Here is a 26,738-nt window from a genome sequence, read left to right on the forward strand (position 1 = left end):
GGTCCCCCTTGTGCCACCAAAACAGCACAAACCCTCATCTCAGAATAGCATTCTGAGATTAAATATAATACCACAATTATACAGAGCGATTATCTGAGTTACCGTAGACTTTGTCAGTTCGAACCAGTCTGGCCATTCTCTGTTGACCTCTCTCATCAACAAGGCATTTCCGTCAACTGAACTGCCGCTCACTTGATGTTTTTTGTTTTTGGCACCATTCTGAGTAAATTCTAGAGAGAGAAAATCCCAGGAGATCAGCAGTTACAGAAATACTCAAACCAGCCCGTCAGGCACCAACAATCATGCATGCGATTATCTAATCAGTCAATCGTGTGGCAGCAGTGCAGTGCATAAAATCATTCAGATACGGGTCAGGAACTTCAGTTAATGGTCACATCAACCATCAGAATGGGGAAAAAATGTGATCTCAGTGATTTGGACTGTAGCATGATTGTTGGTGCCAGATGGGCTGGTTTGAGTATTTCTGTAACTGCTGATCCCCTGAGATTTTCATGCACAACAGTCTCTAGAATTTACTACGAATGGTGAAAAAACATCCAGAAAGCGGCAGTTCTGATGACGGAAATGCCTTATTGATGAGAAAGGTCAACAGATAATGGCCAGACTGGTTCGAACTGACAAAGTCTACAGTAACTCAGATAACCGCTTTGTATAATTGTAGTGAGAAGAATATCATCTCAGAATGCTATTCTGAGATGCGGGTTGGCACTGTTTTGGTGGCATGAGGGGGATCTACACAAATATTAGGCAGGTGGTTTTAATGTTGTGGCTTATCGGTGTGTGTGTGTATTATATATATATATATATACACACACACACACACACATACATGCATGCATGAATGTGTGTGTGTTATATCATGTATTATAACAGCATTAAAAACTCTTATCAGACAACCACTACTAACATAGTCAATATAATAGTCAAATATAGTATTGATATTCAAATATGGTGTTACCTGGCAGATCTGTACAGCATAGTTGAGGAGGGTTTTCAGGTCTGTGCGAGCTTTGTTTCTGGGGAGGTATTCCTTCAGACTGCCCGCTGGCAAAAACTCCATAATCAGCTTAATGGATCTGCCACCTTAAAACAAAAACAGAGATATTTGCTCACTGGACACATGCTCTTAAAATCTAGACAGGCTGTGCCAAAAGCCATTTAGATTCATATTATTCATGGAGTTCAGAGTTGTGGTTTACCCTCTTCATTGCAGATGCCCTTATATTTGACTATGTTCTCATGGTAAAGTTCTCTCAGGATGTGAATCTCACACCACAGGTTGCTGCTCTGCTCTTCACGGTTCTCTGGCTTTAAAGACTTCACGGCCACCAGTTCTCCGGTCCGATCTCCCCTTGGGTCATATCGACACAACTCCACCTTCCCAAAATGACCCTGAAAACACACATTTACATAGATGAATCCCAGTCCAACCAGCTGATGGCAAGTGAAATGATAACCATTTTGTCCTTGATGAGTTTAAAGACACAGAACACAGGGTAAATACCTCTCCAAGGTCTCTTATCTTTTTGAGGAATCTCTTCTCAAACACTGTTGGGTCCACCTCTAGTGTGGGAACTTGTTGAATGGAGGGGTCTGAAAAAAACACAATCATTGCATTAACTAATCCAATTATAACACATTGACAGGGACAAATAATGGAAATCTGGATTTTCCTTGATCTTTTGAAATAAAAGAATTTGAAGTACAATCTCCATGCTTATATCACAACTGTATGAGCACATTAAAATATCACTTTGTATATGTCAATGCCAATTCATTATTCTGCAACTTGGCTCACCGTGATGTACAATGTAAAGTACACCAGTATATTGAGGATAGCCAATTATAACAGTGCTCATTTACCTGTAGAAGGCTTAAATGTATAGTAGCAAAAACAGATGGTTTAATTTCTAAGTGTCGGCGAAAGGATGGAATATGATCATATAAAACGAAATGACAAATGTCGTTGGTGCAAGAAGCTTTGACTAGCATTATAAGTCAATTTCAGAATAAAACAAAATGCTACAAAGGTGAATAATGTGATTTTTACAAAACATTTTACTTTAAAAACGCTTCAATAATAAAGCAACTACAATTATCATGTTTGCTTTGTGTACATATATACACACACACATATATATATATATATACACACACACACACATATACGCATACATTATATTTATATATATATATATATATATATTTATATATATATATTTATATTTATATATATATATATATATATATTGACAGAACTCTCAGTAATTTCATTGGACATGGTTGTAGGTCTTGGTAGTAATCACAAGAGGGCAGGATTGAGAGCAGTTTATGTAAGTTGAAATTCCCCTTCTTTTCAGACTGATACAAAGAAAACTTTCAGGATATAGTGTGTATCAAGGGTTGACATTTTAAAATCTTTTCACTTGTGTATACCATTTTTTTTTTTTTTTTTGCTCTGTCTGAATTTCTTACTCTGTTTTTCCACCATGTCAATGTCTCTGACGATGGCCCTGAAGAAGGGTCTCTGGTGGGGGTCATAGGTCATACAGTGGGTCATTAACTTGGCCAGCGTCTCACAGTCTGGAGTGGCCAACTGGCACTGCGCTGCATAAAACCTCTCTTTCTACACGGAGACAAAGAAAAATGCACCATCAACAACAAGTACATATCAAGTACATTATCAAATAAATAAATACAACTACAGGTGTATGGAAAGTCAAATTATCTTTTAATGTTACCAGCATTACTTGTCATAAATGCATTTTTACTAGTAAGATTTTCAATTACAGAGCTCTCTAATTTAATTTTTACTAGTAAGAATTCCAATTACAGAGCTCTCTATCTGAATGTTTACTTGTAAGTTTCCATTGCCTCCCATTCATTTTTAATTGCAGAGCTCTGAAAATGAATTATTACTAGTAAGAATTTCAATTACAGAGCTCTCTAATTGAATTTTTACTATTAAGAATTCCAGTTAGAGAGATCTGTAATTCCATTTTTACTTAAGAATTCCAATTAGAGAGCTATGTAATTCCATTTTTACTAGTAAGAAATCCAATTAGAGAGCTCTCTAATTGAATTTTACTAGTAAGAATTTCAATTTCAGAGCTCTCTAATTGAATTTTTGCTAGTAAGAATATAATTGTTTACTAGTAAAAATCACATTAAAGATAAATTGTCTTCTTAGTAAGAAAGCAATTGTAGAGCTCTTTAATTGGAATTCTTACTAGTAAAAATATAATTGTAGAGCTCTGCAAATGCAATTCTTACTAGTAAAAATCAATTGTAGAGCTCTCTAATTCAATTATAGAGCTCTGCAATTACATTCTTACTAGTAGGAATTCCAATTTCAGAGCTCGGCAATTGCATTCTTACTAGTATAAAACATATTTTTAGAGCTCTACAATGGTGATTTTTACTAGGAATAATTGCATTGTAGAGCTCTCTACTCAGTGCCACCTCATGGTAATAGGCCTCATGCATATCTGGCTTGTATAAATTGACAGGTGGGAAGATGTATATAAATATGTATGGGGGGGCACAAAATGTATTATGAATATACAGTATATGATTATATATTATATTATATCATATGTTATTATACATTTATTAAAAAGATTACAAATTCTATTATAAAAAATATTTTTGTCTGGTATTTCGTACGCGGGCCGTATGAGTTTCTGACATGTGAAAAACGTCTTTGAACTTTTTTCAAGAGTATACAGAGATAAATTAATATAGTTAATTCATAAAATATTATCCTTCAATAACAAAAGCATATTTGTGTTTTCATCTTGATATTCTCTATAATCTTGACACTATGTGAATGCAATCAATATGTTTGCTAAATAAGCTTGTAAAAATATTTCATTCTAATATCTTACCATGTCACACATTGAAATGGGTGTAATTGCCTCTGTTTTGCATCTAATGAATACAAGTTTTTTACTAGTAAGAATGCAGTTGTAGAGCTCTGTAACTGAAATTCTTACTAGTGAAAATTGAATGAGAGAACTCTGTCATAAAAATTTTACTAGTAAGAATCAAATTGTAGAGCTCTTTGATTGGAATTGTTACCAGTAAAAAGGCAATTGTAGAGCTCTGCAATTGCATTCTTACTAGTAACTATGTCATTACAGAGCTCTGTAATTATGATTCTTACTAGTAAAAAATTAATTGTAGATCTCATTAATTGGAGTTTTTACTAGTAAAATGTCATTATAGAGCTCTGTAAATCAATTGTAGAGCTCTGCAATTGCATTCTTACTAGCAGAAATGCAAATAGAGAGCTCTGCAATTGCATTCTTACTAGTAACCAATGTCATTACAGAGCTCGGTAATTGGAATTCTGACTAGTAGAATATATATTGTAGAGCTCTCTAACTGAAATATTACTAGTACAAATACAATTACAACAAGTAACGCTGGATGCATTAAAAGCAAAATCGGCTTGAAATACAGGTGCACTAAGTAAATATGTTGTGCTGGCTAATATGGCAGTGGTTTTGGAGCTATACTGACATCTATCGGCGTGAAGGCCACATCATGCAAAAGCATACATTTTCATTTACAAATGCTATTGTAAAAACATGATATTTACAGACAGCCATGATTTATTTATGTTGTGAAAATGTGTCCGACAATAGGGGGGTTACTGAAATAAAAGTATTCGACTCATCATGTGCTCTTCATATGTTTGTCCTCATGAGACAGCCCAGCACCATGTAAAATAATATAGTTTTTAAGCAACTGATATGACTGGGGTCTTCATCTCATGTGAGTGTTTTTGGTTATAAAAGTATTTTTCAGAAGTACCATTTATATAACTTTAGTGGTTAAACTTCTTCAATGACGAAGAAAATGCACCTTTAATTAATAAAGAACATTTTATACACAATCTTCACATAAGAATTATAAAGAAAACAAGAAATCATCATACACATATTGAAACTTGATATAATTGAAAATCACAGTTGATTTAAAATGGACAAAAAAAAAAACAAATGAACAAAAATAATAAGGAAATAATAAATATAAAGCAAAATGGAAAACATTAATGGTAAAAAAAAAAATTACTTTGTTTCAGTTGGTACATGTGTGTGTGATGCTGTTACCTCTGTGAGTTTCTTGTCTTTGAGAGGCATTTCCCCATTATAACAGATCTCCCACAGAGTGGTACCAAAGCCCCACTTATCTGCTGCTACGCTCAGATTAGCTGTGTCCTGTACACACTCAGGAGCAATCCAAGGAATCCTGTCCACACACTCTGTAGACATGCACACAAAGTTCAGTCATACAATTCTTCCTTGAAATGACCAAGAGCCCTAGGACATGCTTAAGTAGTGAAATATTTCTAATTTTAGGGAGTTTTCACTATTATATCAACACACTGCAGTTTCAACAGTAATTTTTTATTTAATTTTTGCCTTTAAAGGGTATGTCATTTAATGCAAGATCTCTTGGCAACTGTTAACACTTTTCTTGTACCCTGTCAGTGCCTCAATTCCTCTCAGTGCCCCTTTCATTCCTGTTTCTCTTACACCCAAAAAAAACACAACCAGTCTTTCCTGTAACATTCCTTGTCACACAGTAAACTAAGAGCTTCTCTGGTCTCTGAAGTGCTTCAGGGAGTTATACTGGACCCGACCAAGAAAATTCTTGTCAGTTATGGTATCTTTTCTGAGCACTCCATTTTCACAGTCCACTAGAGCCAGACTATCAGATACACAACACTCTCTGGGATGCTTTTACACTGGACATGAGTGTTAATATAGTGGTCATTGTGACTGTATAAAGGCTTACAGCATGTTAATAAAGTAGTCTTAAAGCCTGCATAAAGGTTTATAGAATGTCAATAAAGTGGTCATAATGTCTGAATGAAGGTTTATAGAATGTTAATAAAGTGGTCATAATGCCTATGAAGGTTTATAGCATGTTAATAAGTGTCCATAATGCCTCTATAACGGTTTATAGCATGTTAATAAGTGGTCATAATGTCTGTATGAAGGTTAACAGAATGTTAATAGAGTGGTTATAATGCCTCTATGAAGGTATAGCATGTACACCGAGTATAATGCCTGTATGAAGGTTTCTAGCATGTTAGTATAATGGTCATAATGCCTGTATGAAGGTTGATAACATGTTAATTAAGTGGTCATAATGCCTCTATAAAGGTTTATAGCATGTTAATAATGTGGTCATGTCTGTACAAAGGCTTATAGCATGTTAATAAAGTGGTCATAAAGCCTGTATAAAAGGTTTATAGGATAACAGCAGTGGTCAATGTCTGAATAAAGGTTTATAGAATGTTAATAAAGTGGTCATAACGCCTATGAAGGTTTATAGCATGTTAATAAAGTGGCAATAATGCCTCAATAACAGTTTACAGAATGTTAATAAAGTGGTCATGTCTGTATAAAGGCTTATAGAATGTCAATAAAGTGGTCATAATGTCTGTATGAAGGTTTATAGCATGTCAATAAAGTGGTCATAATGTCTGTAAGAAGGTTAATAAAATGCTAATAGAGTGGTTATAATGCCTCTATGAAGGGATAGCATGTACACAGAGTATAATGCCTGTATGTAGGTTTCTAGTATATTAATATAATGGTCATAATGCCTGTATGAAGGTTGATAACATGTTAATAAAGTGGTCATAATGCCTCAATGAAGGGTTATAGCATGTTAACATAGTGGTCATTGTGCCTGTATGAAGGTTTATAGCATGTTAATAAAGTGGTCATGTCTGTATGAAGACTTATAGCATGCTGACAAAGTGGTCATAAAGCCTGTATTAAAGGTTTACAACATGTCAATAAAGTGGTCATAATCATGTTAATATAGTGGCTATAATGCATGTATGAATATTGATAATATGTTAATAATTTGGTCATAAAGCCTGTATGAATGTTTACAGCATGTTAATCAGGATCGTAATTGCTCATAATGAATCTCTCACCCTCTCTGCTGAGTACAGTAATGGGTATGCCGGGGTCACTCAGTTTGATGAAGGGCCCTCCCTCACCATCCAGCCCATCTCGAGCCACCAGAATGTTCTTACTGCACACATATCCATGAACCAGCTTTTTATCCTCCTGCAGGATACAAACAAACAGCAGTAAAACTTTATTTTTTGACACAATCATTATTCAGATTTTATAACTACATAACTTTGCGTAATACGCTATACATTGCTTAATATATTAATTACAGTGCTGTATAACCACTATATATATATATATATATATATATATATATATATATATATATATATATATATATATATATACACACAGGTGCATCTCAGTAAATTAGAATGTCGTGGAAAAGTTCAGTTATTTCAGTAATTCAACTCAAATTGTGAAACTTGTGTATTAAATAAATTCAATGCACACAGACTGAAGTAGTTTAAGTCTTTGGTTCTTTTAATTGTGATGATTTTGGCTCACATTTAACAAAAACCCACCAATTCACTATCTCAAAAAATTAGAATATGGTGACATGCCAATATATATATATATTAATATATAAAATTTGCTTAAGATCGATGAATCAAAGTACAACTGTATGAATCATGACATTTCTATCAACTATCTGGATGTACATGAACTAATTATTTTTAAAGTGTTATATATGTTTTTTTTAATGTTATTTATGAATGTTGTAAAGTCTTAAATATAGAGATGCACAATATATATTTACCATATTGGCTATCAGCTGGTGTTTTCGGTGAAATGTATTAGTACCAGTCTTTATTGGGTATTTATTGTGTTTCCACCTGTTCCAGAGTTTACTGTACTAAAACTTTGTTGTACTCTACTGCTAACTTGAAGGGTTAGATAAATAGATAACATCAAATATTTAACCCATTAAAACAGGGGTATCAAACTCTGCCCTGCAGAGTTTAGTTCCAGCCCTGCTCCAAAATGCCTCCTTGTAATCTTCAAGCACCCCTGAAGACCTTGATTAGCTGCTTCAGGTGTGTTTAATTATAATTAGGGTTGGAACTAAACTCTGCCTGACTGTGGCCCTCTAGGAACTGAGTTTGACACCTCTGCTTTAAGAGATTTATCCATAGAAACAGGGTGCACTTAAAGAGTGTGCCCCTTGTAGAGCACATCAGATTGAGTGGCAGTTGTAAAAATAGCAGAGCTGTGTGCTTTCATGCGCAAAATAATATTTAATCTTTAACTTAAAAAGTTAAAACAATGTTATTGAAGTTACTTTGAAAAACTTTAATTTCAGCTCTTAATTATGCTTGTTTATTTATCTGTTTGTGGCATTAGCCAAAGCGCTAATTTTCACATTTAAAAAAGTGCATTCTTTCATACTGTATATTAAAATGTTGTGATGACTCCATTCACTTGTAATTACTCTGTGTGCATGTTATGTGCAGTTTATTGCATTTTTTTATGTTTGTTTAATGTTTTACCAGATAGCTGAGGGCGCTAGCCAACTGTTTGGCCACCTGGAACTTCCATGCTGTACTGAGAGCTGTGGTCTGTCTCTGTCGGTGCATGAACAGATCCAGTGGACCATGCTGAACAAACTCCTCCACCATTATATCTAAAGATCGGGAGAGACATAGTCTTTTGTAAACAATTAAATCCTCTTTCTCTCTGACACAAACACAGTTCCTCCTCACACATTCAAATTCTCTTGTTCAAACATACCCATCGTGTGCATGTGGACAGTTGTCCCCTGGCTATATACATTTGCTAATTAGTGGAGCAGGAACTGTAGTTTGCTATAAATACTTGACCTTTGCTCAATCAAATGCTCCGTTTGTTAACAGCTAATTCATTTTGGATCTATAGAGCAAAAACATAATCCAGTTTAGCTTGTCCATTTGCGTGTTTTCTTGTTTTACACTAAACTTTTCTTGCATTTAGGCATGTTTCTCCTAGCTCTTTTGAGTTCTGGTAACCTCATAAGTGGAAAATTCACACTATGTTCTTGCATTTTTTTTAACGTAATACAATTTTTTCATTACCGATTACATTTTTAATAATGACAATGTTATTGAAAGTTGACAAGAAAAATTTTAATACATTTTAGAATTTGTATTATTTTGATATGTCCCCTTTTTGCTTTAATGAGAGGATGTGCTCGAGATGTAATGGACTTAAATGTCATAAATTGCATTAGTGACCTTGAAATAGTGCAGAATCATAAAAATGTCTTTACATCATAATGTTTCTTAAACATTTCAAAATCCTAAAAATGCTTATTTTTCAAGTTTATAATAGATTTTGAACCCCATTTTACTTGCATCAAGATCACTATAAACAGTAATCATTAGATACAACATGAATCACATTGTTTGACCAGACTGGCTACACCTAACACATAAATGTGTAATGCACTTACTCTCCTGGTGACGAACACACACACCATAGAGCAGGGCGATGTGTTTATGAGAGATTTGACGCATCATACTGGCTGTCTCAAAGAAGGCCTGAAAAGAGATACAGAAATGTCCAAAGAGTAATAACCACACATGACAGAAATCATACTCTTTTACAAATATCTAAAAGTCTGTAAAACATAAGCATACATTTACCTGAAAACACATGTTCCACAGGCACTTAACCAATCCACACTAATTACACTTACTATTGAACTTAACTTGAACTTGCTATACACAAAAAAATAATGTGAAAATGTGAAAAAAGTGTGTGGGCCTAGTCATGATTAACCCCCTCTGTATTTGTCCAAGCTTTTCATGTACAGTTGTGCTCAAAAGTTTGCATACCCTGGCAGAAATTGTGAAATTGTGGCATTGATTTTGAAAATATGACTGATCATGCAAAAATCTTTTATTTAAGGACAGTGATCATATGAAGCCATTTATTATCACATTTTTGGCTCCTTTTTTAAATCATAATGATAACTGAAATCACCCAAATGGCCCTGATCAAAAGTTTACATACCCTTGAATGTTTGGCCTTGTTACAGACACACAAAGTGACACACACAGGTTTAAATGGCAATTAAAGGTTAATTTCCCACACCTGTGGCTTTTTAAATTGCAATTAGTGTCTGTGGATAAATAGTCAATGAGTTTGTTTGCTCTCACATGGATGCACTGAGCAGGCTATATACTGAGACATGGGGAGCAGAAAAGAACTGTCAAAAGACCTGCGTAACAAGGTAATGGAACTTTATAAAGATGGAAAAGGATATAAAAAGATATCCAAAGCCTTGAAAATGCCAGTCAGTACTGTTCAATCACTTATTAAAAAGTGGAAAATTCAGGGATCTCTGATACCAAGCCAAGGTCAGGTAGACCAAGAAAGATTTCAGCCATAACTGCCTAATTTGGAGTGACGAGACCAAAATAGAGCTTTATGGTCACAACCATAAGCGCTATGTTTGGAGAGGGGTCAACAAGGCCTATAGTGAAAAGAATACCATCCCCACTGTGAAGCATGGTGGTGGCCCACTGATGTTTCGGGGGTGTGTGAGCTCTAAAGGCACAGGGAATCTTGTGAAAATTGATGGCAAAATGAAAGCAGCATGTTATCAGAAAATACTGGCAGACAATTTGCATTCTTCTGCACGAAAGCTGCACTCTTGGACATTCCAGCACGACAATGACCCTAAGCACGAGGCCAAGTTGACCCTCCAGTGGATACAGCAGAAAAAGGTGAAAGTTCTGGAGTGGCCATCACAGTCTCCTTACCTTAATATTATCGAGCCACTCTGGGGAGATCTCAAACATGCGGTTCATGCAAGACAACCAAAGATTTTGCATGACATGGAGGCATTTTGCCAAGACGAATGGGCAAAGACTTATACCACCTGCAAGAATTTGGGGCCTCATAGACAACTATTACAAAAGACTGCACGCTGTCATTGATGCTAAAGGGGGCAATACACAGTATTAAGAACTAAGGGTATGCAGACTTTTGAACAGGGGTCATTTCATTTTTTTTTCTTTGTTGCCATGTTTTGTTTTATGATTGTGCCATTCTGTTATAATCTACAGTTGAATATGAATCCCATAAGAAATAAAAGAAATGTGTTTTGCCTGCTCACTCATGTTTTCTTTAAAAATGGTACATATATTACCAATTCTGCAAGGGTATGCAAACTTTTGAGCACAACTGTATTTCCAGACATTTAACTTACCAGAGAGATATCTCTGTGTCCTGATCCCAGCACTTTCAAAACCACATTCACCTCCTGTGTGTATCCTCCCATCTCATCATCATCCTCACTCTTCAGCTTCAGAATACCTGTGTAGATGTTGGTCCTCGTGCCCCTACCCAAATGCTCACCCTGAACAAGACCACAATGAAAGAATTGACAATTAAAGGCGATATAAGTATGCATTTGACAGAATGTAAATGTCTACAGTAGATTTTTGACAATGTCTGTATTTCATTTAATATCTTAAATGCTGCTTTCGTCAAACCCTTAGTTAAATAGCAAAACATTTTCAGAGCAGTTTGTCACCTGTACAATCTCCTCCTTAAGGATGCGGTGAAAACTCAGCTGGCTGACTTGAGGTTGTCTCTGGGGGACGGGCTCTCGGTTTGTGGTCATCACCAATAGGTTCGAAATTTCTGAAGGACAGAAAGACCATTTTAATTGGTGCAAAATATATAAACAGATTGGTCAGCAAACATGTAGAATACCAATCAAAAGTAAGTTCGGACACAATCTGTGTTTCTCATGATCTTAAAAACCTTTTAATCTGAAGTTTGGATTGATTTTTGTTTGAAATTCTTTTTGTACAAAATACAAATAATAAAAAAATAAACTTTGTGTCAACATATGAAGCTTTTTACAATGCAAAATTGAATGGGAAACCCATTACTGTCAGCGCGACATGACGTGCCACAACGGACGCTTCAAATGTAGACAGCATCATCACTGATTATAATAGGTTCTATTGCTTTTTATGTGACGTGACACTCCGCTCACATCTGGTGTAGACAGGGTAGTAGTGGCCAGTATATATGGGAACTACTTTAATACTTTAAAAATGGTATCCCAGGTGGATACCTCATGAAGTTGGTTGAGCGCATGCCCAGAATGTGTAGAGCTTTTATCTAGGCGAAGGGTGGCTACTTTGAAGAAGCTAATATAGACAATAGTTTTAATTTAAAATTTTTGGTCAATACATAATACCCCATTTTCCAGTGTTTTGATGACTTTTTCATTAGTCTAAAATGTGGAAAATAGTAATAATAATGAATGAGTAGTCATGCTTAATTTTTTAGGGTAGTAGTGTATATGCATTTATGTGTGCAAAACAACTGCTAAATATGTTGTCTTGCCAAATGCTTAAGAGGATAATTCACCCTAAAATGAACATTCTCTCATCATTTATTTACCCTCATGCCATCCCAGATGTGTTTGACTTTCTTTGTTCTGCAGAACACAAAGATTTTTCTCAATATATTGAGAATATCTAAGCTCTGTAGGTCCATACAATGCAAGTGAATGGTGATCAGCCCTTTGAAGCACCAAAAAGAAGATAAAGTGAGCATAAACATAATCCATCAGACTCCAGTGGTTTAATCAATGTCTTCTGAAGCGATCCAGTTAGTTTCAGGTGAGAACAGTATGATTTCAGGATTTCAAGCTCGATTACACTTCCTACAGTGCCATCTAGCACTCTGCGCATGTGTCAACCACTAGGAAGTGTAATCGAGCTTGAAATCATGATCGTGCCAAGAGACTGCAATGGCAAGATGTACAGTGAAAAAGGAGTTTTATTTTGGTCTGTTCTCACCCAAAACTAACTGGATCACTTCAGAAGACATGGATTAAACCACTGGAGTAGCACGGTTTACTTCTGTGGAAACTTTATTCCCTTTTTGGAGCTTCAAAGGCCTGGGGCTGGTTGCACCAGCCATACGTAAGTTACAACTTAGCCTAGTCGTGGCGTAAATGGGCACTAAGTCGCAATTTGCGCTCTACTAAATATGTGAGCATTGCACCATTAATCTTAGTTAGAACGTAACCCTACGTGTAAACTTAATATTTACGGAAGCCTCCGACCAGGAGTAACGGATGGAATAAAAAAGCAGACTCATTTAAAGACATCAATGAGCTCATGTTTTGATTGACAGGCTTCAGTCCTTTTGACATACATGATGATGTTGGTATTTACACTAATAAATATACTTTAAATTTATGGGAGAAAACATTATGTAAAAAACATACTTCTTCAGCATGAAACTGATCTAACAGTGTTTTTCCCTGTGTACGCCGCCTGGTGTCAAGTTTCAACATATACAAAATACAGTATATTCAATATTAAAATGAATAAATGTCTATTTTTCCAGCCTGTGATATTAGTATTTATTTATTTATTGCCCCTTATTCATTTTAGATACAGTTACTGAATATTGCTATTTACATAGGCTAAATATACGAATAATGAATACGCACAGCTGGTTCAACCCTACCCTGATCAACATTTACTTGCATTGTACGGTCTTACAGAGCTGAGATATTCTTCGAAAAATCTTCGTTTGTGTTCTGCAGAAGAAAAAAAGTAATTCACATCTGGGATGGCATGAGGGTGAGTAAATGATGAGAGAATTTTTATTTTAGGGTGAACTATCCCTTTAATATGGAGTGACAAAAATACATAAATATAAATACAGAACATGTTCATGTGTGTGCACATGATAACTACCCCCACCTAAACAAAGAATGAAAGTGCACGGTTATCCAAATCACACCACACGCTACAACAAAACAATAAGCATGTGTGGATGCACGTGTCCAGGTACATTTAGTGTATTTGTGAGTGCGTTTGTGTGTGTGTGTGTGTGTGTGTTAGTGTGTTCATTCTTCAGCAATCAGCTGGTCTTTTTGTCAACTCGTTGACATCATCTTGATCCAGACCTACACAGCTCTGTTTATATGAGTGCAAATAGGATAAAGAGATCAAGAGATGTGAACAACGGAAACCCACATTTACTACATTTCCTGCCTGTCACTGATGCTTCAGCATGTATTCTCAGAGAAGCACATATAAACAAGACCAGATACAGTCTCCAACATGTGCACACTAATATGCAATAACTGGGCCTTCCAACAGTTTAGAGCTGTATCACAAGTGAAACTATTTAAGTGATTTGCTTATGCAGCATGAAAGGTTTCATTCAGGGTCCAACCTTCAAGGGATAGTTCATCAAAAATGACACTGACAGTCTCAGTCACCATTCATTGTATGGTTATAAGATGCGATAAACATGAATAGTGACAGAGGTCGTCAGTCCCTAACATTCTGCCTAATATCTCCCTTTACAGTCCATGGATGAATGTAAGCCAGTTTTGAAAGAACATGAGGCTGAGTAAATGATGACAAATGTTTAATCTCTTTAACATGTGCCAAACCCCCTAAAAATGACTTAAAAATGTTTAATAAAAAATGGAGCTACTTGCCAATTGGCAATAACCTTATTAGGAACTGCAACATAAATACATGGTTTAAATCAAATTATAAGAATGATAGCCCCTTTCACACATGCAACCTGGTAAATTGCAGTAAAAGTGTTGGATTACATTTATTGTTAAATGTACAACATCTGCTATTCACACATGCAAGTGTTTGTGTCTTTTTCCGTTTTGTTTCCATTCACACATCAGCACCAAAATGCCATTAAACTCTTAGAAGTAGTTATTTATTTTATCAGCTGACAAATTTCTACATCCACTCGGATGAAGAGAAGCCACCCGATCAAACTCCTAGAACTGGGGTGTGTTTTTCCATGGAGATGCATGACAGATGTAAGCAAACATGGATGTACAGGAGCGCTGCCGTTGATGTTAGTGCTTCTCTGTTACCAGTCTCAAAAGAAATGGGCCGAGCGAATTCTTGGGTGGAAAGTCGGAGACTGCGATGAGTTGAAGGTGAGAGGCGCTAAATATTTTCTCCATTTTGAGCACTTGTTCGCCATTTCCATTTCTTTGTGGTCCAGTGTTGTGGCTGTACAAGGTCGATTTCCATTGGCTGCTTACCATATGACTTTAGATTTGAATCGTGGAGCATCACTACTAAATTTCCTCTATAGTCGACTCTATAATATAAAAAAAAGTTTTTATATCCTGCGACTAAATGGAATAATTGCTAATAGATAGATAAATCTATCTATCAAATTTGATGACATAAAAACCAACCTTTTCAGGTAAAGTTACAACTTCTCATTCAGGGAAATAGCCAGTGCATGACCTCTAAACTGAAAATTGCATTTCATTTTCTAGAAAAGGCTGTATGTGTGTGTAACAATTAAGGAAAGGAGGAAGCTGGGGCCAGCTTGACAAAACACGTAGACATTTATTGTTGCACTTTTCAGTCGCACACAGTAAGACACCGCTTTTCAGCAGTACACAAAAGATTTGCTTTTCAGCATCCACCACACTGACATGCAGACACACACACACAGACAGCTTTGTGCGTCACTCTCTCTCTCTTGTCTGCCGCTGTCTCCTCTCCTTAAATACTCCCGCCACCCCTCACTGGAATGCAAGACCGGTGTGGCATACAGGTGCACCTCATTCACCACTTATCTTCCCGGCCTCGCTCTGCCCCACCTGCTCACCACAGTGTGAAAGCGATTTTAGTCTGACCATCACTGTGAGAGATTCAAATCAAAGCCATACAAACTATGTACTAAAGAAAACATTTTTGTGACTCACGCGAGTGACAATTGCCTACGCTGTTTGTCACAAATACTGTTTGCAAGGGATAAATAGCTAAATAATACCTATTATAACAGTGACAAAAATAGGTCTATTTTTTAAAGAAATAATGCAATACAGAGTTATAACTTGTAAGAAAAACTTATGGCTAAATTCTCTTAATTCATCCCCCCCCCCTCCGGCAGGTAGAAAAAAAGTTGATTTTGAACCCTGGTTTCACAGCAGTAATGCATAAATTTGTTTATATCTCTGAGGGCCATCTTGCCTGGTCAGGTCCAACTGACGGTTAGCTGAATAAAGCATATGTTTGTGGATCAGTGGCCTGAAATCTGAGAGTGCACTGCAGATGGCTGCCAGTTTCACAGCTGGTCGAGGTCATGCAAGGCTACGATTGCGTGCATGTGCTTGTATCTGACTTCTCTATTAACAAAGGACTGAAATAACTGGTCACTAAAAAGCTAATGCCACTTTCAGCTCAAAAAGTCAAAACACTTTGTTTGACTGCCTCATTCCTAGATTTATATACTTCTGAGACACATGTTCCGAGTCCTTACATGTCCCACAATGAGATAAAGAGGCATAAAATGCCTCTTAGAAATGCATCCCCCTCAGACCAGGAGTTAAACTTCTATTGTGCTATCCACCTTTTTCCACAGGCAGCAAAATTACCCACTATGCTTAGTGCGTTCTTCCAATACGGATGCAACAGACTTCCACTTCGCAACTTATTCCCATTACCATGCACAAAAACTAACAAGTCAAAAACGGAAGAACAGTCTGCGTTTATTTAACGTAAATCACTTTCTCACTAATGTCTGCATATGGACATTAGGTTTCGATGGCAATCCTGAATAGATGAGAACACAATCAGACACATACTGTATTTGCATGGTAAAGTTACTGGACTCTAGCGCTCGCTGCACACGCCCTGTATGTGTGTGTGTGTGTGTGTGTGTGTGTGTGTGTGAGAAAGAGAGAGACACAGACTTACAGCATGCAGAGAGAGAGAGAATCCACAAATATGATGCACTAGATTTCATTGCATTTCTTGTTGAGCACTTCAATATGAAAACAGCCAAATCCCAGACATTTAGGGAATCAAGAAATCCAACTGGATGCTTTAAGGTTTGAAAAAGAGGACATGTCTGCGAAAAGTTGGTGTGTGGTCATCAAAGGTTTATTTGATCCATTTAAAAATCTTCCGATTTATGGCATTATTTCTGCATTAACAAGTGCCACCTTCTCACGCACTCTGCTGACAACACTCCGTCTCTACCTCACTCACGTACACTAACAGCACAACATGATATGAACCTTGTAAAGATGATTAATAAAAAAAACAAGGAGCTTGGTTTAAATGTTTTTCATATTTGTTATCTTTCAAAATGACAGGCATCTTTTGGAATTATCTGTCAACGTTATAAAAAATAGGCAAGTGACAGAGAATTCATTTCATGCAACCTCTGCTTATTACATCTGGTTTGACTTGAAATGTTTCAGCATTGGCAGCTTTTGTGGGGGCTTATTGTTGTGACATTCATTTTACAGTAGTTTTTAAGCCACCTGTAGTTGTAACACCCTATAACTGCGCATATTCATCCAGAGCCTCCGCTGCTCGCAATCACCAGTAACGTTAGTCTAGCTGATAACAACAACTAAGCGGAAGTGTGGAGCATCCCAGAGGAAGTCTCTCGCCGTAATGCCACAGCCCATGGAGAAGTCAGGAAAAAGGTGGATAGAGGAGTCATGTGATGGAGAGGGTTTTATAAAACATTCATACATGTCAGCTCTCAGTGATGTTTGCTCTATAAGCTAACAAATCACTCAAAGAACAAGCAAGACTTGACATTCTCTCTTATAGTTCTGCATTAACTGGAAACTGAAGAGTCAGATATAATTTTGTACCATATTTCATGGAAATTAGCATCAGACGTACTTGGGTATTTATTCAATGTACAGTATGTTTCAGGGAAATTGTAATTACAATAATTGTCCCCCACATTGCATTTGTTTTTTACGTTTTGTTAGAACAGGGTTTCTGCAGGTTCGAAGGAATGAAATTTAAGACTTTAAGACTTTTTAAGGCCAAATAAAATAAAAATGTAAGACCACTTTCGCAGTAATAATAATAATTTAAAAAAAAAGTAAATAATTAATTAGCTGGTAAATACAAAACCACTGAGACTACTTGGATGACTCTGGACATGTTTTTTATATTTTATTGTGCATTTATGTGTTTTCTTTTTTTAAAATAAGTTAATACAACATTAAAACTCTAAAATAATTCATTAAGAATGCATGTAGCCTAAAGTATGTAGCCTATATTGTGACCTTTCACTTTAGTCACTTGCTTTCCAGCAAGACGTGATGCAATAGACCAATGCTTTGGCAATGTCACCGCTTATGTCAAACACGGAAGTGGTGGCAAAAACCATGTGCAAAAAGTCAACTTTTATCGGATTACGTTGTTGAAAAATGATTCCAAGGGCTCTCGTTGACAGCTGTGGCTTCAAGATCATTAACAGAGCTGACTGGACTGAGATCATTTCAACTCACAGCTTTGCAGCAAACATTTATAGCGAACATGGTTACATGTTTGCATTTATGATGGTTTTGTGTCATACTTTCGTTTAATCATCTAATCTGTCAAATCTAACACAACAGTCAGTGGGCTTTCTGCCACCACTTACTACGCATGCGCTGACATTTTTGTAAACAAGAGGATTGGTCTATAGACCTTAGTCACAGTAGCGCCATGTTTGATTTTGAATGGGAATGGAATTGAAGCTGTGAGGGACAGACTTACCATCTCTTCAATGGCATGCACGGTGTAAATCTGTAAAAAGCTCCAATATCCCATCTGATTTTCCACAACTCATGTTGTCTGGAGTTTTTTTTCTACTGAGTGTCCTTGAAAAGATATTTTTGTCTACAATGTTTTGTCTGCGGAACGATCCAAAAACACTTTAAAGTACAGTACAGCCCACCGAAGAGACTGTACGTCTATCCCTCACAGCCTCATTGTCATTCTCGTCAAAAGTGTAATATGGCGCTGCTGTGAATAAGGTCCAGCATGTGCTGAATAACATTTCTATATGTTTTCTTGGTAGATATCTTTACCAAATACTTTAACAGGTAGTTAAAGGGCAGTTCATTTAAAAATGAAATTTCTGTCATCACTGCTCACCCTTGAGTCTGTATGAATTTTTCTCTGCTGTGGAACAAAAAAGATGTTAAGCAAAACATTTAGTCTCAGTCACCATTCACTGTCACTCCATCTTGTTTTTCATTCAATGTAAGTGAATGGTGACAAACTCCCTAATATCTCCTTTTGATATCCACTGAAATAAAGTCATACAGGTTTGCAACAGCATGAAGGTAAGTGATGACAATTTTAATTTTTGTGTGAAATATCTCAGTGTTTAAAGTTGACAATATGTATTGAAAATGTTAACAGATTAAATTATGAAAGAGAACTGTGCTGCATAATTAGTTATGATGTATATTGAAAACAGACTATATACTAAATATTAAATATATATAATATATTTCCATATTATGTATATTATTAATATTATAATTTATATAATTATATTATTATTGTTTTCTATATTATTTAAAAAAAAAGTTTCATTGATTCAGATGGCAGAGAAAATACCTGTATATGTCACATGTAGTTCAAGAGAGGTGGAGACGAGAGATATAACAGGTGTAACTGCAGCTGAGTAGTTCTGTTAGCTTTACCATTTTTGTCAAAGGTGATGTAAAATAAGGAAACGCCAAGATTTGAAAGGTGTCAAAAGAAGCTCCAACCTCGCACACTTGCAAATTGTAACGCTGACCGCTTTGTCGATTATAAGCAGGAGCGAAAGTGTTAGCGCATCGCACGCTTACAGAGATGCAAAATAACACCATTTGCATTTCTGATTAACGGGTTAATGAAGGTTTATACATGGTAACATCATAAGTTCAGTACAAATGCGCTTTCCTGCGCACGCTCACACTAAACTCAAGAGTGAGCTGCTAAATGACGGATGCACGAGAGAGAGAGATGATTTTGACTTGCGCAGATTCTGCTGTTTTAAGCGTCTCCTCTATTCCCGCCCCAAAATTTAAGACCTCAGCAAACGAAATGTAAGACTTTTTATGGCCTTAAATTTTAAAAAGTAAATTTAAGACTTTTTAAGGACTGCGGTAACCCTGTAGAACACTGCTTCAGTGATGAACTGGCTACCAAATCAATATTTGATGAAGACCGAGCGGTATAACAGAAAAACTTTAAAAGCTCTATGAAATATTGCACCCTTCTAGCAAACAGGATATATTACAAATAAACCATATAGTAAAGGGACAGTTCACCAAAAATGAAAATTCTTTCATCATTTAATCACCCGTTATTCTTTCTTTTGAGTAACCTAAAAAAATAATACATTTTGAATCCCAGAGTGTTCACATTTTTTATTTTATAAAAGCATATACTGATATGGGGCTCTCAAGATCTGAAGGGACAAAAAAGCACTATAAAACATAATTCGCATGACTCATGACGTCTTCTGAAGCTACTCAATGGTTTTGTGTGAGAAACAGACCAAAAGTTGTTATTCACTTAAAACCTTACCCTCCGCCATAGCTTTCAAATCTCATTTGCAGTTGCTCACATTAATTGAAAGTTATACAGGTTAGAACATTATGAGGGTGAGTAAATGAAGATTTTTGGGTGGCCAATTCCAAGTACCACTGCTGTCTTGCCCACCTTTGCAGTTATTCAATTCTGAAAAAATTCTGTCATTCCATTAAATTCTTCCAAAGAAAAAAAAAAAATTAGACAAATCAATTACTTTATTAAGCCATGTCATGTCCTGTTGCAGCACTGCACTCATTTATCTTGTGTGCCAAAGTCTTTAAAGTTTAAGATAATGTAGTTAACTAAGTCAGAGCAGTGGTCCAACAACTGCTTTTAAGAGCAATAACACCATCAGCCAACGCTAACTGAGATATCTTAATTGTCATTTTTATTTGATACTTTTTAGCTCTATATTCATTTTAGATGGTCTGACCTGTCAATACACTTTATTAATATGTTAAACAAAAATGTACTTTGTTTAACAGATGTTACAGATATCAATTACAAGTGATGAAAACGTAGGCTAATAAACATGTCAACTGCAGATTCAATAGTGCACTTGAAAAGCCCTAAAACACACCCTAAATTTTACATCTCAGTTCTCGTAATTGCTCGAGGACTCAACAATTTCACATGAGAAAAAAACCACAGAGACCTACTGAGAGCCCAGCAGTGCACATTTGAACATTGGAAAATCCTGGCCTTCACACAGTAGCTTTTAGTAAAACGGGAGCAATGACCTATGCACTTGTTTTCAGTTTCACTTTAAGTTATTTCAAAAGGACACTTTGTTCGAACTGTATTTCTAATCCATCAATGGCTCTACAGAATGAAGCTCACATGATTTTTCTAGAGAAAATCCCATCCTCACAAATTGAGCTGTGTACTTAATGTACTTCAAATTTGGGCTGGGTATTGATACAGATTTCCTGATTGGATTCAATTCAGATTCACAAGCTCTCAATTCGATTCGATTCCGATTCAATTCGATATGGATTCATATGGGTATTTTGCTTACATATGAAAGAACATCTCTCCCAGCTAATGCTGTTAATTATACAGGGGACCTACTAACTAGATACATTAAGAAACTATTAATTTCACTAATTATATTTTATAAGTTTTACATCATTTGGGTCACATTTTAGGTTTTTAAAAATGAACAAATCCATGTATTCAATCAATAAATATGATATTATATTGCATATATTACATTTTGTTGCATGTTTATTGTTTAATTGCATAGTTTGTACTATTTACAAGTATTTCCATTGATTTGTTGAACACGTGCTAAAAATTGGTACTGTCTCTTTAAGAAAACCGTCATTTCTGTAAAGAGTGTCTGTAAATGAGCACATGTTAATGAGATGACAAATGGGTTGCGTGGATCTTGTCTTTGGACACGGAACAACTTTATTCTCTACATGCAGTGAAAGGATCTCACTGCTGAATGCTCTCCAACTATACTACACAATCACTGGAAATCTAAACATTTACCAGTCTGTTGTCAAATATATAAATTTTTTGTCGCATAGCGCGGATTTGGTTGCAAATGTGAGTGATTTGCTCTCATTGTAGAGGGCTGTGTATAGAGTAAATATTGTTCTTGGGATTTAAGAATCGATATCGATCAATCGTATGCATTGGAAAACCGACATTTTTACCCACCCACAAGACCCATTTCAGCTTCATTTCAGACAACAAACAAGTGAGAATCTCTAAACATACACTAGACTAAGGATAGATGATTGGGTGAAGGATGGATAAGTCCTTTAATTGGGTGAAGGTGGGACAGACAGACGAACCGAGCCGTTTGATTGGGACGGACGGACCGAGCCGTTTGATTGGGACGGACGGATGGCATAGTGAGGATGGTCTAGAATGTTCAGGGATATCTCTTATCTGCAACTGTAACTATTTAAATGATATGTGGAATTTCTTCTATTACATGACTAACAGAGCAGAACAAGAATGAATAAGAGACAATTGTTGGCACCTCTGGGCTGTGGTGGGCAGCAACGACGCAGCTGGAAGCGCAAGTTCTCTGTGCGCAGGTTCTGGCCCTGCAGGTGCTCCAGAAGCCCCTTCAGAGTGGGCCTGAACGTCTCTGTTCCAAACAATCTGTAGCCCTGTGGGCTCACCTCAATCTGAAAGTTCTTATACTGAGGAACAGGCCTCGACTCAGACAGGTCCATCTGAAGACAGAGAGAAAGTGAAAAGAAAAAAGTAAAACATAAATGGAAATAAAGAGAGGGAAACAAGAAAATAATAGTGAGGGGAGAGAGGAGGATTTGTTAAACAAATCAGATGAACAAACAGACTCCTGTAATTTACATTTACATTTCTGCATTTGGCAGATTCTTTTATCCAAAGCGACTTGCACTTATTACAGGGACAATCCCCCTGGAGCAACCTGGAGTTAAGTGCCTTGCTCAAGGACACAATGGTGATGGCTGTGGGGATTGAACCAGCTTTAGCCCACTACGCCACCACCACTCACAGCTGTAATGAAATGGTAAGTTAGCTCTTGGTTGACAGGGAAGTACTGGGTTTCTGAAGGTTACTGTAGCAAAACATAGTGTTGATAACATGTAAAATGTATAGAAAACCTTGCATGAAAGAATGTGTACATTCACTTTTGACATTTGCCAAGACATTCAATCTCCTGCAGTTCTATATGCATAAGGACATTTCTCTGTGAAAAAGGGAACGGTCACAGAGGTGCTGTACAGGAACAGAGATTATCATTAAAGCAAGCCTAGAGCCCATCCATATTACTGATCAAGTGCCCAGTATCTGTCACAGCTCAGATGATTTGATTTGTGGTTCTGCTCCAGAAACGTATTCAGTGTGATGCAGCTCTTAGTAAATAATAACTGCCAAAGCAGAGAACATGATCTGAAAATGGATGCATTTCTGGAAAGTTAAATACACTAAGCTCCTCACAAACAGTACCAGTATTAATCTATTTGCTGGAGTCATTATGTGTTGAGAAAAGATGTACAACAGAAGCACATCATCTCAATTTTGTGCAGAGAGTATAACAAGCGGACCTGGGAATGCAAGACTAGTTCTGTCCAAGAAAAACAAGTTTTCAATTTGGTGTTTTGATGCATGTACCTCCATGCAGACAACAGTCATAATGATGTAGTTGTAGTCTGTGCAGCTCCAGCGCAGGACGTAGGCTCCTTCTTCATTTCCCTCTTGGCGGAGTTTATGAATAGCATACTCTGTGCTGTACAGAGATAAGAGATAGAAATAGTCTCAAAATGACTTTCCAGCATACAGCTGTTCTGTTATAAACTACTAATTAAAGAAATAAGCCACAAGAGGCTGTGTTACAGTGATTTTAACACTGTTCAGGGCTGTTCATTTGCCTAACTAAAGGCCGTTTATGGTTTTGCCAAGCAATATAGCAACTTGGCACATTATTATTCAAATGACTTCGAATGTGGCCCATCCAATCAGATGTGTCGGAACTATTCATTTTATAAGACGGTTTTTAATCATATTAATGCCAGTCTTACAGATGTTACATCAATCACATCACCACAGTGCCTTAATACTAATCAATATTGTTTATTAATCTTTATTAATAAAGCAGCACTTATCATTAAAAAAATACAGTATGTATATATATGTTAAAATAATTTGTGTGGTCCTGATTTGGACACTTGTAACAAAAAAATGGTCTTACCAGATGGGGCCATGACAGCCATTCTCTAAATTCTGGACCACTGATGAAGGTGCGACCTCTGTGCACAGGTAATGGTGGGCATCTACAGTCAGTCTGAAGTAACCGTCCACCAGTGCAGCAAAAGACAGAGCTGCATCACGGTAATACAGATCCAACTCCTGTAGTGATAAGGAGAGCAATACATTTGGGATAACTGTTAAAATGTACCTGTTCCTACAATCTATTATATATCCAATTAAATTTTTGGTTATTCACATACAGTAAGCTTTATAACTTATGAATCGTATAATAACTATGAATCATCAGCTTTTCATTAAGTATCGAGAAGTATTAGAAGATTGTCTCATTAAAACCTCCTTAAGATGTTAAAAGTACCATTTTATTGTCCTGTCTGTAAATTGTGATGCAAGACTCCTTAATGACGATGTGGGTGATTTCATTAAAATCAGAGAAAAGCATCCAGCCATTGTTGCCATCTTTCTTCTTGTCATTCTTCTGCTTGCTGTCAGTCTTGTTCTTTTTAGATCTGCTTTTTTCTTTCACAATCGGAAGATTCTACTCAGAAAGAAAATATTTTAAGTTGGTAATGACCCTTGAAACAAACTCTAAGACATAGAAAATATACAAAGAGTTTCCAGAACGGCTGATACAATTTTTAAAGGGCACTTATTTTTTATGTAATGTAATGTTTATTGCTAGAAAATAACTAAATCACACAAATCAAAATCTACATTGTCTCAATTTTGGTAACAAAGTAAAAAAATTGCCAACCTAATTAGAAAATAACCACAAAATACTACTTATTTTGAGTTGATGATCAACATTTTCTAAAGGTTAAGCCCCTCCTTTCACTAACAACTTGTTGAAAAAAAGAGATTCAGATTTTTAAGAGATTCAGGCCCTATTTTTGTACCCTAGACATGGAAAGTGCCAAAGACATTATACAAGTAGGTCTCTGACCAAACCCCCACACCCCAAGACCATGCAATCTAAACCCCCAAACTCACCGGTAGGGGCTTCCTCCTCCAAGAAATCCCAGTGGTTCCAGATACTTGCACCTCATAGCTCAGTCCATCATCCCCAATGGGAAGTGAGTGGGCAGGAGATCCTTCACTCTCCCCTGATACTTTCAGGCTCTTGGTCTCTACAGTCTCTCGGCCCAGGCCTTGGGTCAAAGTTTCAAGAGTGGACAGATACTTGACCTTTAGGTCATAAAGGGTTATGTTACTGTCCTGAATGGTCTTGCTGTTGAACTCGTTCAGAAAGTTCTTGAAAACATTGTTGATGCGCATGCGTGTGAGGAAGTTGCGTTGTTTAATGGTGTGGTTCAAACTGTCAGGAATGAAGCGCTTGTAGCTGCAGATAGATAGAGAGAGAGAGAGGGCAATTCAGGAGGATATGGAATGTGACTGGTAGGGATAGACTTGCACCATTTTCTTTTTTTTTTTTTTTTTTTTTTTTTTTAAACAGAGCCACTAATAGCGAAACTTACTTCCAGTAATCAATACAGACACCAGTTTAAGTGACAGGGTTGCCTTCTTTTTTGACCAATTCATTTCCAAGAATTTACTTTTTCAGTTGTTTGTGATTACTAGATCAGATTTTTTAGAAATCATTTAGCAGACATTGCTGGGGCAGATTTAAGTTTGGATGTCTGGTACAAATATTTTTCAATTATCTAAACGAAAAAATTCTGCTCACTGCCATAGCTTGCAAGCGAAATCAATATTTATTGCAACATTTCGTTCATGTAACCACCATGTCATTTTAAAAAAGTGCCTTTTAAAAGTTACAATAAAAAAACAAAAAACTGTTTTTATATTTTAAAACTGAGCATAACTAGAAAAGTTAACATTCACTAATGAAATTTCCATGACTTTTTAAGATTTTATTGTAATTGCCTGGAAATGATGATTTTCAAATTCCAAAAGAAAGTTCTCATCATGTATGTAAATTCTAGAGCTGTCAAAATTAATGTGTTAATGCACACGATTAATTAAAAACATTTAACAAATACATTTTTCTTAATTGCGATCACCGCTTTTACCATTAATAAAGCAAAACTTAACAAAATAAACACTGGTTGGGTGGGCGGAACCTTTGTGATGTGTCCTCCCGGAGTCATTACACTGACGCACACACCACAAACATACACACAACAGCGATTCCGTGTCAGTGATAAAATGATGGAGAAAGGAGCTCTTAACGCTATTTGTTGTGCAAAACAAGCCCAGATGGGAAAGTATTTTTCAGTCTATGTAAGGTGCAATTTAATTACTACAGAAGCACGTCAAGTCTTAAATATCACACGTTTATGTACGCAAGCGCTTTTCATGTGGTATTCAAAGTGATGCTTGACGCTGACGCCCTGACGCAAATCATGAACACGGTTTCATGATTGCTGTAGCAAAACGGAAGACAAAGTCATACACATGCGGGATGGCATAAGGGTGAGTAAATGATGAGAGAATTTTCATTTTTGGGTGAACTATTCCTTTAAATTTGTGCTTTTTTAATGCATTTCTATCTTTATACTGTGGAAGTCTTTGTTTGGAAAATGTTAATAAAGCATTATATTGTTACATACAGTTTTGTTTTCTTTCCTAAAAAGACAATAAATGCATTTTGACAGGAAAAGTAGTATAAAAAGTCAAATTTTCAAAACTTTCAAAATCAGCGTTTAATCACGAAATATTTAGCGATTAATTGCAATTAAAAAAAAAT

General features: G+C 36.3%; 1 protein-coding gene across 2 annotated transcripts in view; it reads right to left on the reverse strand.

Moving 5' to 3' along the window:
• The window catches only part of LOC127446328 (tyrosine-protein kinase JAK1-like), a 47,736-nt gene that overhangs the window by 8,912 nt on the left and 12,086 nt on the right, over window positions 1-26,738 (reverse strand). Inside the window, exons 6-21 of one of the 2 annotated variants that reach the window (XM_051707150.1) lie at window positions 25,022-25,370; window positions 24,390-24,569; window positions 24,015-24,172; window positions 23,438-23,552; window positions 22,314-22,512; window positions 11,485-11,594; window positions 11,158-11,307; window positions 9,394-9,481; window positions 8,456-8,589; window positions 6,983-7,118; window positions 5,139-5,290; window positions 2,497-2,647; window positions 1,526-1,614; window positions 1,221-1,413; window positions 980-1,104; window positions 102-230 (exon numbers count right to left, since the gene is read on the reverse strand). In XM_051707150.1, coding sequence (XP_051563110.1) covers window positions 189-230; window positions 980-1,104; window positions 1,221-1,413; window positions 1,526-1,614; window positions 2,497-2,647; window positions 5,139-5,290; window positions 6,983-7,118; window positions 8,456-8,589; window positions 9,394-9,481; window positions 11,158-11,307; window positions 11,485-11,594; window positions 22,314-22,512; window positions 23,438-23,552; window positions 24,015-24,172; window positions 24,390-24,569; window positions 25,022-25,370 — 2,371 coding nt within the window. In that variant the 3' untranslated portion in view covers window positions 102-188. Of the gene's footprint in view, window positions 1-101; window positions 231-979; window positions 1,105-1,220; window positions 1,414-1,525; window positions 1,615-2,496; window positions 2,648-5,138; window positions 5,291-6,982; window positions 7,119-8,455; window positions 8,590-9,393; window positions 9,482-11,157; window positions 11,308-11,484; window positions 11,595-22,313; window positions 22,513-23,437; window positions 23,553-24,014; window positions 24,173-24,389; window positions 24,570-25,021; window positions 25,371-26,738 lie in introns of those variants that run through there. The other variant, XM_051707149.1, reaches the window with a different exon arrangement.

Source organism: Myxocyprinus asiaticus, chromosome 9, assembly GCF_019703515.2.
Source record: "Myxocyprinus asiaticus isolate MX2 ecotype Aquarium Trade chromosome 9, UBuf_Myxa_2, whole genome shotgun sequence".
Taxonomy (NCBI): domain Eukaryota; kingdom Metazoa; phylum Chordata; class Actinopteri; order Cypriniformes; family Catostomidae; genus Myxocyprinus; species Myxocyprinus asiaticus.